At 35.8% G+C, this 16,167-nt stretch overlaps 1 protein-coding gene across 1 annotated transcript in view; it reads left to right on the top strand.

The window, feature by feature from the left end:
• DIAPH2 (diaphanous related formin 2) overlaps window positions 1-15,912 on the top strand; it is a 243,897-nt gene extending 227,985 nt beyond the window's left edge. The window contains exon 28 of the mRNA XM_055817800.1: window positions 11,306-15,912. Coding sequence (XP_055673775.1) covers window positions 11,306-11,370 — 65 coding nt within the window. The 3' untranslated portion in view covers window positions 11,371-15,912. The remainder of the gene's footprint in view (window positions 1-11,305) is intronic.
• The last annotated feature ends 255 nt before the right edge of the window (window positions 15,913-16,167 follow it).

Here is a 16,167-nt window from a genome sequence, read left to right as displayed (position 1 = left end):
ACTTTCATCTGTCAGGTTTTGACTGTAACTTTGCAAAGCAATTGGTATTGACTTCTATCAGGCAGTTTTGGAGAAGAGGTGAAGAGTCTTCTCTCTTGACTTTCTGTATGTTTTGTCAAATCGAATACTTCCATTTGAAGTGCGAAGTGAAGGCTGATGTCAAGAAATGCCTTCAGCACAAGCTGGTGCTGGTCTCTCGCTACTTTATTCTTTCTTAAAAGTATCAGATTAGATTGTAAAATGATGGCAATCTAGCTGGACATAAACACGTTTATTGCAGGCTCAGCAGCCATTACATATCATTAGTGAAAGGAGGCAAGGGGCAAGGGGACCACTTCGGTGTCAGTTTGATTCTTTTTAAGGACAAATGCATTTGGATGAGAAGATGCTAACTTTATGGCTGCTTGTATACTTGGGAGTTCAGAACCTATTACTGTCTTTATTTCTTTGTCCTGTTTGTAACCTTACAGTCAACTTTCTAAGCAAATGCAAATTGTAAGAGCAGTAGTGTTAATAGGGGAGCTGGGAATAGGACATTTTGGAAGCCATTTTAAATTACAATATTTACGAAGAGTATGGTTTGTTAGCTTCAGAACAAATCTGTTTAAAATGTGAATAGATAATTTTGCAATGTCATGCACTTTTCCTTCACAGTCAAATAGTAGGAACAATTAAAATAGGAAACTCATCTTCTATATCAGCAAATCTGTCCTCTCTGCCATTAAATTCTTGTGGGGGTTTTTATTAGAGGATCTACTTTTACTTTTAGACAATTGTTAAAAGTGTGTGTGTAATCATGAAAGAAGAGACATAATTCTGTGGTTTGAGGTTTGGGGTTTTTCCTTACTGAAGCAGACCTAGTATTTACTCTCTGAAATTTGTTTCAGCCTTCTGATTCATAAGATACACCTTTTCCCCTGTACGTGAGATGCAATAAAGGTTACAAATGAGAAGTTCAAGTGAAAATATCTGATTAAATGCAATTTTATTGCAATGGATCTCTTTTTCTGTTTCTTTGTTACTGTTACTTAGACCTGACCTTCTTCCAGGATTCGACACATTGCATCACATATCTTGTTCTTTCTTTTCTTTACTTTTTTTATTTTATTTTATTTTATTTTAGGAAGTACTTTCAGTTGTCTCATTTGGTTTAAAACAAATCATATGTTCATGTCCTAAATGTTTCACTAGTCAGAATAATTAAGTTGGTCAGGTCTGGGAGCATTCGGAGGAAAAGAATAGGGTCATTGAAGCATTCAGGCTCTAATGGGAACCTGAGTTCATTCAGATATCAAATCTAATAATTGCTTTACACCTGTATACACCCTCCCAGTGAGCAAGTTCACATTAAAGGTTTAGTGGTACACGTTCAGTGCTCTGTTTCAAGGGAATTTTAGTACTGTTTTTAAGAGACAGACGTTGTTTTGACTTTTTTGGACTTCGTTGTTGTTGTTTTTGTGTATCAGTTGTTGTTCAGCTAATTACTCATCTTAATGCACTGGAAAATATTTTCCAATGAGAATTTCTCACTAGAGGTATATGAGTAATGTATTGCACATCACCTTCAATAACAATAAGAAAAATATGAAGGCTCTTGTATGAGTTTCACTGCTTTGAAGCAATTCAATAGCCAGGATAAAATTTACTGTATACATTTTAACAGTATTTTAAATCTGAAACTGTGAGTTTATACATGATTGTGTGTGTAGCACAGCATAAGGATTGTAGGGGATACTCATAGCCATGATGGCTGCCTGAAAAAGGTGATTTTGTAAGGAGGAGGTAAAAATCAGTACTATTTTGTGAGACTGTATGGGAAATGAAGCAGTAATTATAACTTCTCAGTTTAACTAAATCCTGTGACAGATCTCCATAAATGTTGGTGGTACAGGCTGTCACAAAAAAATCAAGTAAACTGAATCACAAACAGGAATAAAAAATACTGACTAGGAAAATGACAGCTATTTTTAGCAGGTTTCAGTAAATCCAGATTCCAGCACTGGTCACAGGGCTGCTTTCTTACTGGAGAGGGTTTGTACTGATGCAATCATTCCTCTTCACCTTCTTTTTATTTTCCCACCTTTCTAAGCTTATTTCTCAGCTGAGAATTCAAACTGAAAAAGAAATGAAAAATAGCTGTGTATGTGCCTGCACTGTACTGACATGAAGGCCTATTTTCCTCTGTGATTTTAAAGGCCAATTACCCTTGGAGGAAAGGAGAAAAATAGATTGATTTGTCTTGTAACCCCTAAGGCAGGCATGTGTTGTCTCAAACCAAGGCTTTTCCATTGCAACTCTAGTGGAAGAGCTTTCAATGCGTATCCCAAGTGGTACTATTAACAAAGAAAACAAAGCCAAATTAAAATATTAAACAGATCATTTAAAGGTTTAAGGAATCTTAGCTTATTGGGCCAATTCATTATAATTTTTTAAAATCTTTAAAGCTTGGAGTAAGCAATAGTAAAATTTATTTTAAACAGATTACTTGAAGATAGTTTATAAATCCATTTTTATTCCATAAATATCTAAGTTTATTAAATTCTCTTCAGCTCTATAATAGGATAAGTATTTATTTGCTTAATGGAATTGTAATGCAGATGGACAACATCCTAGATTTTGGTTGCAAAAGTGCTACTTTTATTGTGTTCCCATACTGTATTGACGGTGGTCACAGCTGGGTTGCGCTGAGCTGGTAAATGTCATCACACATGCCATTTAACATTAAAACTTCTCACATTATTCTTTTTTAAAGCGTTTTAATGCATAATACATTGAACATAAATAAATGGCTTTTTTACTGATGTGCTGCATTTTCATGCGACTCAAAGGCTACAATTAACGGTGCCCAGCAAGCTGGGTCTGACTAGCAGCAGTAAGATTAGATGTGTCTTTGTTCCCTTTTAATCTTAGTGAAACCCCTTTGTGTCAGGACTTAAGTCCTTTAGCTCTCCTTATTTTAGACTTGGCTCTGTACTACAGTGCTTCTGGATATTAACAACTTGTATTTAGCAAGTTAAAAAGAATTCAAACATCCACATGTACTCAATGAGAAATTGTAGACATAGGCTGGTCTGGAAACCTTTTTAAAATGAAGGTACTGTCTGTTATCGAAATGACTAATGCTTTTGAAGCAAGTATTTTCAAACAGAATACATATCTGCATACAACTCTATCTGACCTTAAGGCTTCCTATGTTATGATGATAATTTTGGCACTCCTGACTTCTGCAGATAATTCAAGAGGTAGATGTGTGTGTCTCCTTTTTTCAGAGGAGGAACCATTCAGTCTGGAGAGAAGTCCTTTATAAGTCTGTTAGTTCTCCATAATACTTTTTCTTCCTATCCTAGAAATCTTCCTAACAGCTACACAGAACCTTTTGTTTTTCCCTTCCCCCCTTACTTATTCTAAAAACTTTTCTTACTCTACAACACCTTTTCTCTACATGTCAATATACTGGTAAGCATCCCACTTGACCAAGCCAGGTCAAGAACATGATTTTTAAATTATTATAAGACAAACACATGATGCCTTTATAATTAATGTTTCAGCTGTTTATATAGGCCATCTGGTTTTGAGAACTTTAAAAAAAGATACAAAAATCACATACCCCACCCCACCCCTGCTATTTCTTTGGGCTAAGGGTAAGTTCCTTTTTCTCCATCGTAACAACATATACAGTGTATATGCTCAGGTTATCGCTCAGCTTTCACATGAAAGTCTGGGGTCAGACTTAAACCAAAATAAAACAGGCTGTATAGTCTGACCTCACAGCTACAGGGTTTGCTTGAAATCTCAATGTTCTCTTTGAAGTTGATGCTAAAATAACCAATTTAGCTGTCATTTAAGTTTGATTGTCAAGAATTTGAGATTCTGTTCAGGAAAAAAAAGCTGAGAACAGGGATGTCGTATCACTTGATCTTTTCTCTTTTTTGGTTACAAAAATATCAAATCCGAATGAATGTAAAACGATCCAGTATGATGGTTATAAACGGTCTAGTTCAGATTGTGCCAGGCATGTGTAGGGTGCCTGTTGAAGTTGAAATATTCATGTTTAAAATACTACAAGTTTGAAAGAAAACATATTAACTTTACAGTTTCCCTTAACCCAGTTAGAAAACTGTTTTATTTGCTTGTTTCATGTATTTGCAGTAAAGATCTTTCAGAAAGAGCTGTCTGTTTCAGAGAGTTCTTCTGAGATGTTATTTTGGCTGCATTTCTCCCATACTGATTTTTACCTTGTTGCTGTTTTGGTTTGGTTTGGTTTTTTTTATATAGGCCACACATTTTGCAAGATCAGTTCGAAATCAAATCTCACGGAGATGGACTGAAAACAGAATTGACATGAGGAGAGCTGTTTTTTCTGAAGGTTCTGTTTCTCAAAAGGATTTTGTTCTAGACGCAGACAACAGTTTTGAAGCTCTTATTTTCCTTGAGTAACTCATTTCTTAGCTGGTATTCTCTAATAATGTCATAGGTACAGGCCAGGCAATATCGAGAACAGTGTTCATGTGTAGCTGTTAAAGAGGTGCTGGAGACTGATGGGCTTCCCTGCTGTTTTACACTGTCTATCGTTCCTACTTCTGTCTTACGTTCTTTCAATTCCAAGTTCCAAAAAGATTTACCTTTCATTGTGGGTAAGCTAAGTTGGCGAAGGTGCATGCAGTCAATAATGAAAAATAATAAAGTTAATTCTCGTTATGGGTTGCTCTTTAAAGCAATAGATAATAAGCTGTTACATCCAATGACATTGTAACTTGGCTTCAGTTTTCCTTGTGCATAGCTGGCTGTTCTGTTTCAGCTGGGATAGAGTTAATTTTCTTCCTAGTAGCTGGTGCAGTGCTGTGTTTCGGATTTGGGATGAGAATAATGTTGATAACACACGGATGTTTTCAGTTGTTGCTAAGTAGGGCTTATACAAAGTCAATGACTTGTCAGCTTCTCGTGCCCTGTCCGTCAGCAGGCTGGGGGGCTCAGCAAGCTGGGAGGGGGCACAGCCGGGACAGATGGCCCCAGCTGGCCACAGGGATGTTCCGTCCCATGTCATGTCATGCTCAGTATGTGAACTGGGGGGGGGGGGTTGGCTGGGGAGACGGCTGCTGAGGGACTGGCTGGGCACCTGTCGGTGGGTGCTGAGCCGTTGTAATTGTGCATCACTTGGTTTCTTTTTGTTGGATCCCACCCCCCACCTTCAGTTTTATTTCTCTTCCTCTTTTTATCTCCCTTTTCCGTACAATTATTATTGGTGGTGGTAGTAGTAGTAGTCTGTTTTACTTCATTTCAATTATTAAACTGTTGTTAACCCATGGGTTTTACTTTTTTTCTGATTCTTCTTTCCATCTCACGGGGGGCAGTGAGCGAGCGGCTGTGTGGTACTTAGTTGCTGGCTGGGGTTAAACAACAGCAAGGGTTCAAGGAGGAAACCAGAGGCTACCCAGGCTAAAGTGATTTAAATTTAGTATACCTTGTCCCAGTTCTAATCATTGACAAGATATAGAAAATGTTTAGTTATCTCTGTAAAGTGCAATTCAGATTTCCAGCTTTTTCTAAAGAAGAAATGCCAGTGTCATCACTATCGAAAGATGCACTGTTTTCTCCTTGGAATTATCATCAGTTGTGACAGTTAATCCATTTAGAACATTCATAAATGACCATCTTACTATTTATCTTTTTTGTGTGTGTAATCACTCCATATTTGCAGGAAATTAACTTGCTCTTCTGATTGTTTTCCATGTCATATACATTTGTGGTGCTTGCTGAAGTACCTGGGACTGTATGAGGGTTTCCCCTTTGGTTGCTCAGGAAAACAGGATGTGTTTCAGTAGGATTTCCTAATAAAAGTTTGCATGAATGAATAAATAAATGTTTGGTATAAATGCCTTCATTGATTCCCAAAGGCATAGGGCCATACAAATTCCCTTACAGCATGCATTTCTGCATCTTTTGCATAGTCAAATTTATTTCAGAAAGATGAAACTTGGAATATTTTATTCATTACTGAGTATTTTTACCTTCTTCATGTGGTCATTTTTAGGTCAGCTCAAGCTGGTACCTTCTTTCTCTGAGCATTAAACAACTTTTATTATTGTCAGCTATGGGAAGGTTAATTCTTTCACCTTGGAGTGGTTAGTCAGGAGGGAAAAGAAAAAAAAAAAAGTAGTGATCGTACAAGTTAATGGTGTGAGCTTTTTAAATAAATTAGCATTTCAGAGTTCTCACTGGAGCTCATGCCTTCCAGCATGTGCTCAAGCACAACGGTTGCTAGCTGAGTACCCAATGCTGTAGCTACCCCTTTTCAGATTCAACAATTTGGCACTTGTTTAAGCTCTCACATTGTATTTATTAACTAAGACAGTATTTCAAATAAGTTTTGTTCAGGTGTGACGGCCCTGTGATCTCTGTTTTTAAAGAAGGCAAAATAGTTCAGTTAATATTTTATTCCTGAAAACCCCAGTATTCTTTTTAGCCCATTTTCTTACAACATTTAGGTGTTTTACTTTCTCATATAGATTAATTTTTCAACCTTTTGTTTTAAAAGAAGGGCAAAAGGTAGCTATCTGCACCAGTCATGTCTGGTTGTTGGTTGGGGGGGTGTATGTGTGTGTGTGATTTTAGGGCATAGTTGGTGCTGGGGTTTTTTTAATGCTAGTCAAGGGGTGCTGCAGTTATTTACCTTTGGGGGGAACTTAGATAATCTGATGAGCAGTCTAGGAACGTCTGCAGGGAAATAAGATTTCAAAATCAGTCTAGTGTTTGAATTGAGTGCTGTAATTAAGGCACAAAGAAACACCTTTAATGCTTTAACTGAGTGGGAAAAAAAAATATTTAATCTTGGAGAATTAGTCAACTAAGGTACCAGGCCCAAGGTAGCAGGTTATAATACATCTATAATTTTAATATAAGGCATGTCAAAGAGAACTGGTTTTGTGGTTGTTATTTGTGGATAATACAAATTCCAGTTGAGTACCTTTGAGTTATGCTTTTATAGACTATTATCAGATATCTGAGTCATGACTAGTTCGTTCGATTGCACAACATCTCTATTACTACTAGCATTGATTGCTCATAAAAAGTAAGGTTTATAATTAGGAGAGCATAAAGTTACTACCTGGAAGAGTGAATAAGCAGAAAGCAAAACGGAAAAGTCACTTAATCATAGTATTGCAGTTCTGCAAAATACTATTTATTTTTCTCCTAATATTACCAAGTTTGTTGGTAACATGCTACTGAGTTAATAAATCTGTTGCAGCTATTGAGACTTCTCCTTTAATAACAGAACTAATGAAGGAGCATTAAGGAAAGGAAAAATACATTTTACAGATTGTAGTTTTTGCAAAAATATTTTCCACTCCCCTACCAGTGTGTTTTTAATTGATTGTAATTTCTAATACTTTATACATGCAGAGTATAAGGGAGAACATCTTAAGGATGAAGTTGTCAGAGTCCATAAAATCATAATACATTGTCTAAACCCAACCTTTAGATTTTATTTACTTCATGGCAAATATTCATTGTATTTATACACTAAGCTGATTGTGGGTTTGCTTCTTTTTCTTTTTTTTTTTTTTTTATTACATTAGTAGATTGATATTACACAGTGAATGAATTGTATGTATCAAAAGCACCTCTACAAATATGTTGTAGATACTATTTATTCCCATCTTGGTTCTATATTGAGTGCAAAAAGACTTGGGCAAGTAATAATTATAACAAAATCCATATATTTTTTCCAGTGGAGGTGTAAAGTTTGCATGGTCAAGATTACATTCCAGTATTATATGTACTAAAAAGGAGCTACCAATTTGATTTCTCAGCATTTAGTTGTGTATTTATTTCATTTGAATTTGATCCAGCTAGCTAAAAGATTATTTTATGATATAAAAATAACACTTTTTTTTCCATTTTAGCCCTTCATTGGTCTACCTTTTACTGCTACAAGAAAAGGTCCATTCAGCTGATTGAGAGACCACATTTAAGTTCATGTGTTCATTTCTGAGACAGATTAAAATATTTGTAATATGAGCATTGGAGATGCTTCTTAAATGCCCTACTTTTAAAAGAGATGGACTTTGGCAATGGCTTTTGGCTTAATTTTGAATTCCTTTAGGCTTCTGCTACTGTCTTTCCTTTTCCCTCCTCACCACCACCCCCCAACAAGTGAATAGTTTTACTATTTATTGAAGTTATACGTAGTTTTATGCTACACTAGCCGTAGTCATGTTTGTAAGACAGTCTTTCTTTGTATTGTATTGAATATAGTCTGTAACATTAAAAAAAGGTAAATAGAGCCACTGGGGGTAACTGAATGTGTATGCTGAAAATGTCATGATTTTTTTTAAATTGTTGCTTGAGTCACTGAAATATCAGTGCAATCCAACTTCAGACCCTGATATGAAACCCTTTGTTTTAACCAAACAAATGTTTATATATAAACAAGCACATTTTACATCTAGTGAAGAAATGAGTCATTCCTTTGTGTTTGTATATATGTTTGTACACATACTAATGCTTGTTTCTTTTAACCAGATGTATATATGCACACGCACAAGGTTGCTTCAGCCTTTTTTCAACAGTGAATATGATTCACTGTTGATTAAAATAAGTCTCTGTTTAAAGAACAAGAAATACTTCATATTAACGTCCAAAATTTTCAGATACGTTAAAATTTCACATTGACAATAACTAAATCTATATCATCCCATCCCTTTTTTATAACAAAGTGAAAATTTTATCAAAGTGTAAATATATCCTACTTGCCTTTGGTTTAGTAAGACTCACTATAAAGTGCTCTAAGCTTTGCAGAAAAATGTCTTGCAAATGCTGACATTGTTTCTTACTGGTAGTCACTGACTCTTTATACCCCAGTTTGCTTGATTAGAACCTTGTGGTTCTTTCCAGTCTCTCTTGAATCTTTCAGATTTTGTATTGTCTGTAATAGAAAATGTAATTTTCTATTTAAAAACTGAAAATCATTTAAAAGAATAGATTACTTCTAATAATTGGGAAAATACTTTGTCATCAGCTGAAGAAGGAAATGGTAATGCTTCTAGTTTTTAAAGTTCTCTTTTTTGTGTTAAGTCCCATCTCAGTTGTGCAGTTACAGGAGAATCTGAACTGTCATTTGCAGGAAATGTTTCTACTATGATGAAATAAAACAGAAAAGAGAGAAATCTAGATGAACAAGTATGGAGAAATCAACAGTTCTTAGACTCTTAATCTGTTTTTAACCTCTACAACCATTGACAATCGTGAAATTCAGTCAAGAAATAATCTGCTGGTGAAGGCACTCTCACCCATTGAGAGCAAGTGTCGCTACACTCTTTACTACTGAGTGTTACGGGGGAAGAGCAGCACGCTGGAGTTGGAAACTTCCCTCCACGGGTTTTAGACAGCATTTTTGTGCTTTAATTTCCAGTGCCTAGTGACACTGCAACCAGTATAGAGATTTATTCCTGTGCAAAACGGATTGACTTAGGGTAATTTGAATACTTTATGCATGGATAGATTCATTGGGAAAAGGAGGCAAGGCAGAACTATAAAAAGAACTAATAATCTTGCTAAAGGAGCCGTTAATTCCCTATAGCATTGGAGACAGTTTCAGTGAACAGGGAAAAGGAAAGTTGATTTGCAGAGCAATTTGCAGATCTCCACAGGCATCCCCTGTTCTTTGTCCAGGAACAGATCACAGAGATTACTTCCTTTGTCCTCTCCAGAACCTTATTTAATGTGCTGGGACCATTTCTGGCTTCATTAGCTTAGAACAGAATCATGAAATGGTTGAGGTTGGAAGGGACCTCTGGAGGTCATCTCGTCCACCCCCCCAGCTCGAGCAGGGTCACCTATAGCCAGTCGCTTAGGACCATGTCCAGACAGCGTTTGGATCTCTCTAAGGGTGGAGATTCCACAACCTCCCCAGGCAACCTGTTCCAGTGCCTGGTCACCCTCACAGTAAAAAACTGTTTCCTCGTGTTCAGAAGTAACCTCAGGGTCCAGTTTACACCCATTGCCTCTGTTCCTCTGACTGGGCCCCACTGAAGAGAGCCTGGCTCCGGGCCCTTTGCAGCCTCCCTTCACGTGTTTGTACACACTGGTGGGACCCCAGATTGGTCCTTACTCCAGCCTGTCCCCTGGTCTCTGGAACAGTGATTCAGTCAATAGCTTTTTGAAAAGCTGCATTTCTGCCCATCAGACGTGTTGGGGTCATGCGTTTTATGCCTTGGCCCAGGTTCAGCACCCTCCCACAGCACTACCAGTAACACATGCTGTTAGAGTCTGCAGCGCTGTGGGAACAGATAGAGCTAATTCAGCTCGTTTGGAAAAAAGCTGAGAAAACCTGCTTGCCTGCAGTTTGTCTGTCAGATTTTTTACTTCTGAAGTTTGATAATAATCCAGGACTGCGTAGGAGTTCCAGCCATATAGTGGGACACCCTGATGCTGTAACAATGGAGATAGTGTTCTGGTGCAAACAAAGAGCAGCAACCTGAATATGACAGGAGAGAATAGAAAAGGCTGGGTCAAAAGTAAGCAGTCACACACACACACCCTGAAAAAAAAAAAAAAAAGGCATGTGGCAGGACATTTTAAAAAAAGAAAAATCAAAACTCCCAGAAAACTAAGTGGGAGTTAATTTTCTGTCCTATTTTTTGTGTGTGTGTGTGTGCATGTGTATATTCATTGCTTTAAAATTTTATTTTAAAGGCATTTAGGAATGTGGCTGGTACTCCATGATTGTTTCCCTGTGATAGAGACGTATTTATTATTCATTGCAATAATTACTGTGTAATATTTTATACTAAAAGTTGTTCGCATTGCACAATCAGGAAGTGCTTAGGAAGTGGCTGATTTAACTGTTCTATTTTTAACTCTGTACCAAATTACGGTGAACAGTGTTAGCGCTTTTATATTTGTAGCATCTAGTAGGCTTCTCACCACCACACTGGTCAGTATGTTTTCATGAAACTTGAAATTTATTTTTCCAGAGCTTCTGTGCATAAATTGTTTATAAAATAAGATTTTTACCCAGAATTTTACTTATTGCGTGCTGTTTCCAAGGGGACTGCGTTTCAGGATCCTCCTAATGCTTTTATCACCCAGCTTCTCTGATCAAGAAAGTAATTTATTGCTGATTGCAGAACTCTTGAACTCATTCTGGCAGCTGCAGTGTGAAACTTCTCTGATCCAGTCTCCTAGTTACTTATTTACATATCATTTGAAATTATTTTCAGGGCTGTTTGAAAACCTCTTGACATTGCATTATCCATGTTTCAAATCATATGGTGATTTGTTTTTTCCTCTCTTTGTATTACAGATAACAGACGAGTAACTTTGGAAAGGTCTCGTTCTCGCCACAATGGAACAATCGCAGCTGTATGATTCTTTTGATGCCAAAGAATTAGTGAATCTTTTTATTTGCAATTAAATGGATATACTTTGAAAAGAGTTCATCATGCAAATTGGCAATGATCATAAAGGAATACTGGTATTGATTAAATGAGAAGGTGTATAAATATTATGTATTTTAAAAGCTATTGCTAAATAATCCACATACTGTATCTTATTACCCCAACTACCAAGATCTGTAAACAGTGTTAAACAGTACGATATATATCTTATTTTCTTATGTTCTTTTTTTCTCCCCCCTTTTTTTTCTTTTATTTCTTTTTTTCTTTTTTTTTTTTTTTTTCTGAAGCTGGCAATTTACATGAAAGGAGTTGGGGATTTCTAGGTTATGTTTTATATAGGTAAGGAAATACAAATTTGTTGAAAGAATGCAGCTGTGGATTCCATTTGCAGTTCTGATTTGGACATGAAAGGAAAAAATAATAAAAATGTATGTTAATAAATTCAGAGATGAGCTGGTCTACATTATCAGAATCTTTTTTGTAACCATCAAAAAGCAACGCATAGTCCCAATCAGGTTGCTGAAAACCTTATCTCAGTGTAAAGCCTTGGTGGATTCAGCTATTTTGTCTGCAAGTAGGGTATACCACGTATCTACACTTTTGGTGATATGACGATGTATAGTTACTTATCACTGCTTTAAAAAAAAATTAATAAATAAAACAGAGCATAGGATTTTACCAAAATTAAATGATATCAAGGGCAGGCTATGTTTTTAACTATATCTAAGGAGGGATTTTTCTAATTATGCACTTATATATTCTTTGTAAAGATATTTTAGGGAAAATACAATTGTCCTATTTTAATTATGCTAAAAATACCTGTGTGTAGGTTTTTAGAGACGAGCTACATTATGAAGTTATTCAGAACTGCCTCTGAGTTTTTCCTCTGTTTCTCAGGTAAAATACGTAGCGGGATCTCTCCTGGTGGGTTTCAGTGCTGAGGGTTTAGCAGCTAAGGACACGTGTTCTGCCTGCAGCACTGCATGGCAGTGATCGGTGGTTGCAGCAGCCTGATTTTTGGGGAAGTTCCTCCCATTCTACTTTGTGTACAGGCCCCCTGCACTGCGGTACCTCAGGTGAGCAGTCAGTGTAGTAGCTGACACTGTGTATGTTCTGCCACTCAAGGGGAAACTGTAGTTCCCTTTTCTCCCCAGACTCTAGTTGAATGTACAGTCTGCTTGGTGTTCAGGTCAGTCTTCACCATCCTTCCTACTAAAGGGTCGTTGCTTATCTGGATGGGATGGAGGATTTTAAATGGGAGTTCCAGTGGAACTGCTCATATGTTGTTCAGCTATGATTTAAAAAAAAAAAAAAATGGGATACTATGTAGTAGATGGCACTTGTTCTCAAATTACTATTGCTTTTCACTGATTGATGGATTCTTACAAATGCTTTTATTGCCTGGTGTTACAGGGAACTTTTTTTTAAATGTTGTATAACGAATATTTTGAAGGTAAGCTGTCACGTTGTTTTCTGTGCACAAACTGCTAGCTCTAGAGGAGCATTCGATACTGGGGCAGTGTAACTTTGCACTACTGCTTGAGCCAAGCGTTCTTTGTACAGTAGGTTCTTTTTGCTTCTCTGGCAAGATACTCTTAAGACTGTCTGACTTATTTTGGATAAATTCTCACAGTTTCAAACTACAGTGATCAATATCCAATTTTTGTATGAAAAGGTACAGTTCCTTTTCAATCTCTTATTGAATTTATTATTTTTTTAAATTGTCTTCAAAGGAAACAGGGGTTTGCCTATTGCTATATCTCTAAACATAGGAATACGACTGAAGCCTAGTGAAATGTGTGCTGTCAACTAACAATTTTCCTAAACTCTTTGAGGTTTTTTGTGGTTTTAGTAGCAAACTAAAGAATTACATGGTACTTCAGGAAAAAAAAATGCACGCAACAGGATTCTGTCTCCCTGTTTATCAGTAAGAGAGATAAAGATTTATATCCTGTTTCATGTAAGGTCACCATCAACCTTCTATTTAGCATAACTTTTAAAAATGGAACTACTAAATTTACAGTTATAAAAATGTGCTTAATGTACAAAGCCAGTTTAAAAGGATTAGGTTCATAATGTCTATATAAATTTGTACTACAATCAACAGTGTATTAGAATTCAAATTTTAAAATGAGCATTTTGCTGGGACTTACAAGTATTGGTATAATCTTCATATGTGAAAACTCAAAAGCTCACAACAGAATCTTTATACTGTAGCAGTAGTTATTAGTGCACGAGTTTTTCATTTCCATGGGTTATATTCTTTTTTAAAGCTCTGTGAAAGCTGAGTACAGATTTTCAAGAACCAAATCTTAGAAAAATAAAAAAGCAAATCCAAAATAACATCATCTGATGCTTCTATTTTACTACTATTTTTTTCATATTTGAAACATTTATATAATTTAATGGACATATCTGTTTGAACAAAAGTGTCTTTCAAAGGAAAACTAGTTTAGAAAATTTATGTAAATATAGGGTGCTCGTATTTATGAAGTCTAAAATATTTTCTGAAATTGATGCTGGTCACTTTGTCTTTTGATAGTTTTTCAGTCTATATTAAATTGCAGATATTTTTAATGTTTTTATTATTGATCTAATTTTCAGAGGTGTCACGTGTTTATCTAGAAGTGTAGGAGAGTAGCACCTTTTTCAGAAATGCACTTGCCTTATTTTCTAATTTTAAAAAACGAAATATATCAGTTAAATTATATTTGTATTCAAAGTAATCCCAGAAAGAAAATCGCTGGAGGGTTCATACATAAATTTCTTGCTAATTATGTTTCACTATATGTCCTCTGAGACATTATGTTAACAATATACCAGCACATCTGTTTGCATTCACATTTTACCAGTTACAAGTACTGAGGAGGTTTTTAGGTTTTTTTATGATGTTACACTGTTTACATTTCTTAGTTAATTTAAGAGGAAGATAATCTTACCTTTGCAGTGAATTGAACTAAATTTGCAATTGACACGGGAATGAAATGTTTAAATCATATACAAATATACATCTCTGTTGCTTAACTCCTGGCTGTACAGATCAGAAATGTAAAGACACTAGACATTTTTTTCTCAAGTTTTATGTGGTTCACTGATAAAAAAGTGCAACACAGTTTGTCATGTATGTTTGTTTGTGATTCAACAAATAGCCTTTCCCATCACATGGGTGATGTTTGGTTTAATGGTTAGTCATATTACGAACTGATGCTAAAGCCAAAACAAAATTAGTGCCTCAGAGGGCATTGACAAACAGCTTCAGGAAGTACTCCCAGTAATACCATTACATAATTTGTTCTGGTTTTAGACAACCGTGGTCAATATGAAAAACATTACCTAAAATTATCTGTTCTTTCTTGAGAATTCAGATACAAATGCAAGCATTCCCATAGTTCCTTTCTGTAATATGCAAATAATTATGAATATCTGTATATTTTTGCATTTTTGTGTGTGGTATATGTACTACCTCAGACAAATGCTGTAAAAAACACAATGTTTTCATGGTTTTTATCCAAACCACAATTCATCAGTGACTTTAAATTCATCCCCAATATACAAATGGTTTGCAAAACTTTGAGGATCAGGCTGTTTTAGGTTTGTCTCTGGAAATCCTCCTATAGCTTTCATCAAAAAAACTTTGCAATGTTTGGCTTTTGCATCCCTCAGGCAAATCCTGTTTTGATGGGTGAATTTAGTACTTCCTATATTGAGAATGATATATAGCTAGTAAATATTTAAAGCTGGTCATAGTTATGTGGGAGCAAACTTACCTATATATGTAAATTGCTTCTTATCCATTAAACAAAGGCTTGGCTGAAATATACTTTAATGTTTGCCTTCAAATTGCTGAGAGGTCAGGCATAACAAATGCTAAGTGATAGAGCAATGTAAAGCCCACCTCTTACGTGCCATACTGTATTTGCAAGTTACTCATTTTAAAATAAGTATTGTAAGAAACCTCTACATTTCTTCTTCTGCAGTACCTACACGCACGCCCACGCATGCACACAAGATGTAAATAAATATTTTTTTTAAAAATCAAAGCAGATAAAGCCAAATCCCTCAGCTTCAGGTGTCTCTATTTCAGATCACATATTGCTTTTGTGCACAAAAAAGGGAGTTGTGTAAGCCTGTGAATTCTGCAGTCCTGCAAGCTGTCACTCAGCATCCACTGATATCATTAGAAGAATGTTAAAGGAGAAGGATTTGTTCTTGTAGTGCTTCTTTTAGCACTGTTTGAGGTGATACATATGCCACAGAATGTGAACAATAATTATTACAGTTTAGTCAGTCTGCTATCATGCACCATTTGGTTTCCCTTTTGGAAGTCATGTGATTACTGATGCCAAAAAAAAAAGAAAAAAAGACAAAAAAAAGACAAAATTCATGCATTTCTATTTTTTAAACAGCTCTGTGTTTGTATGTAATGATTAAAATAGGAATTTGATGAAATCACAGCGTGGCCATTGTTAATCCATGTATTCTGAAAACTGTAATAAAGATATACATAACATGATTTTGCTAGGTGCGCCAATGTTTTACTTGTTTATAATGATTATTACCTATTGGGTACCATCATCTCAAAATCTGTTTTTGTTATATAAAATTATCATTCTGAAATTACTTTCCATTTTAGCTTACTGAAATTTTATAGATCTCTGGTTGTTTTTTTTTCTCTGAGGTGTCAAGTATATTTGACTTGAATTTGGGGAAAAAGATGCCTTTTCCAATGGAGGAGGGCTTTAGAAACGATCTAAACCAACATATACTT

The sequence above is a fragment of the Falco peregrinus genome, chromosome 13 (assembly GCF_023634155.1).
Source record: "Falco peregrinus isolate bFalPer1 chromosome 13, bFalPer1.pri, whole genome shotgun sequence".
NCBI classification, from domain to species: domain Eukaryota; kingdom Metazoa; phylum Chordata; class Aves; order Falconiformes; family Falconidae; genus Falco; species Falco peregrinus.
Note: the sequence above shows the minus strand (reverse complement) of the source record. Positions and strands in the feature narration are given on the sequence as shown.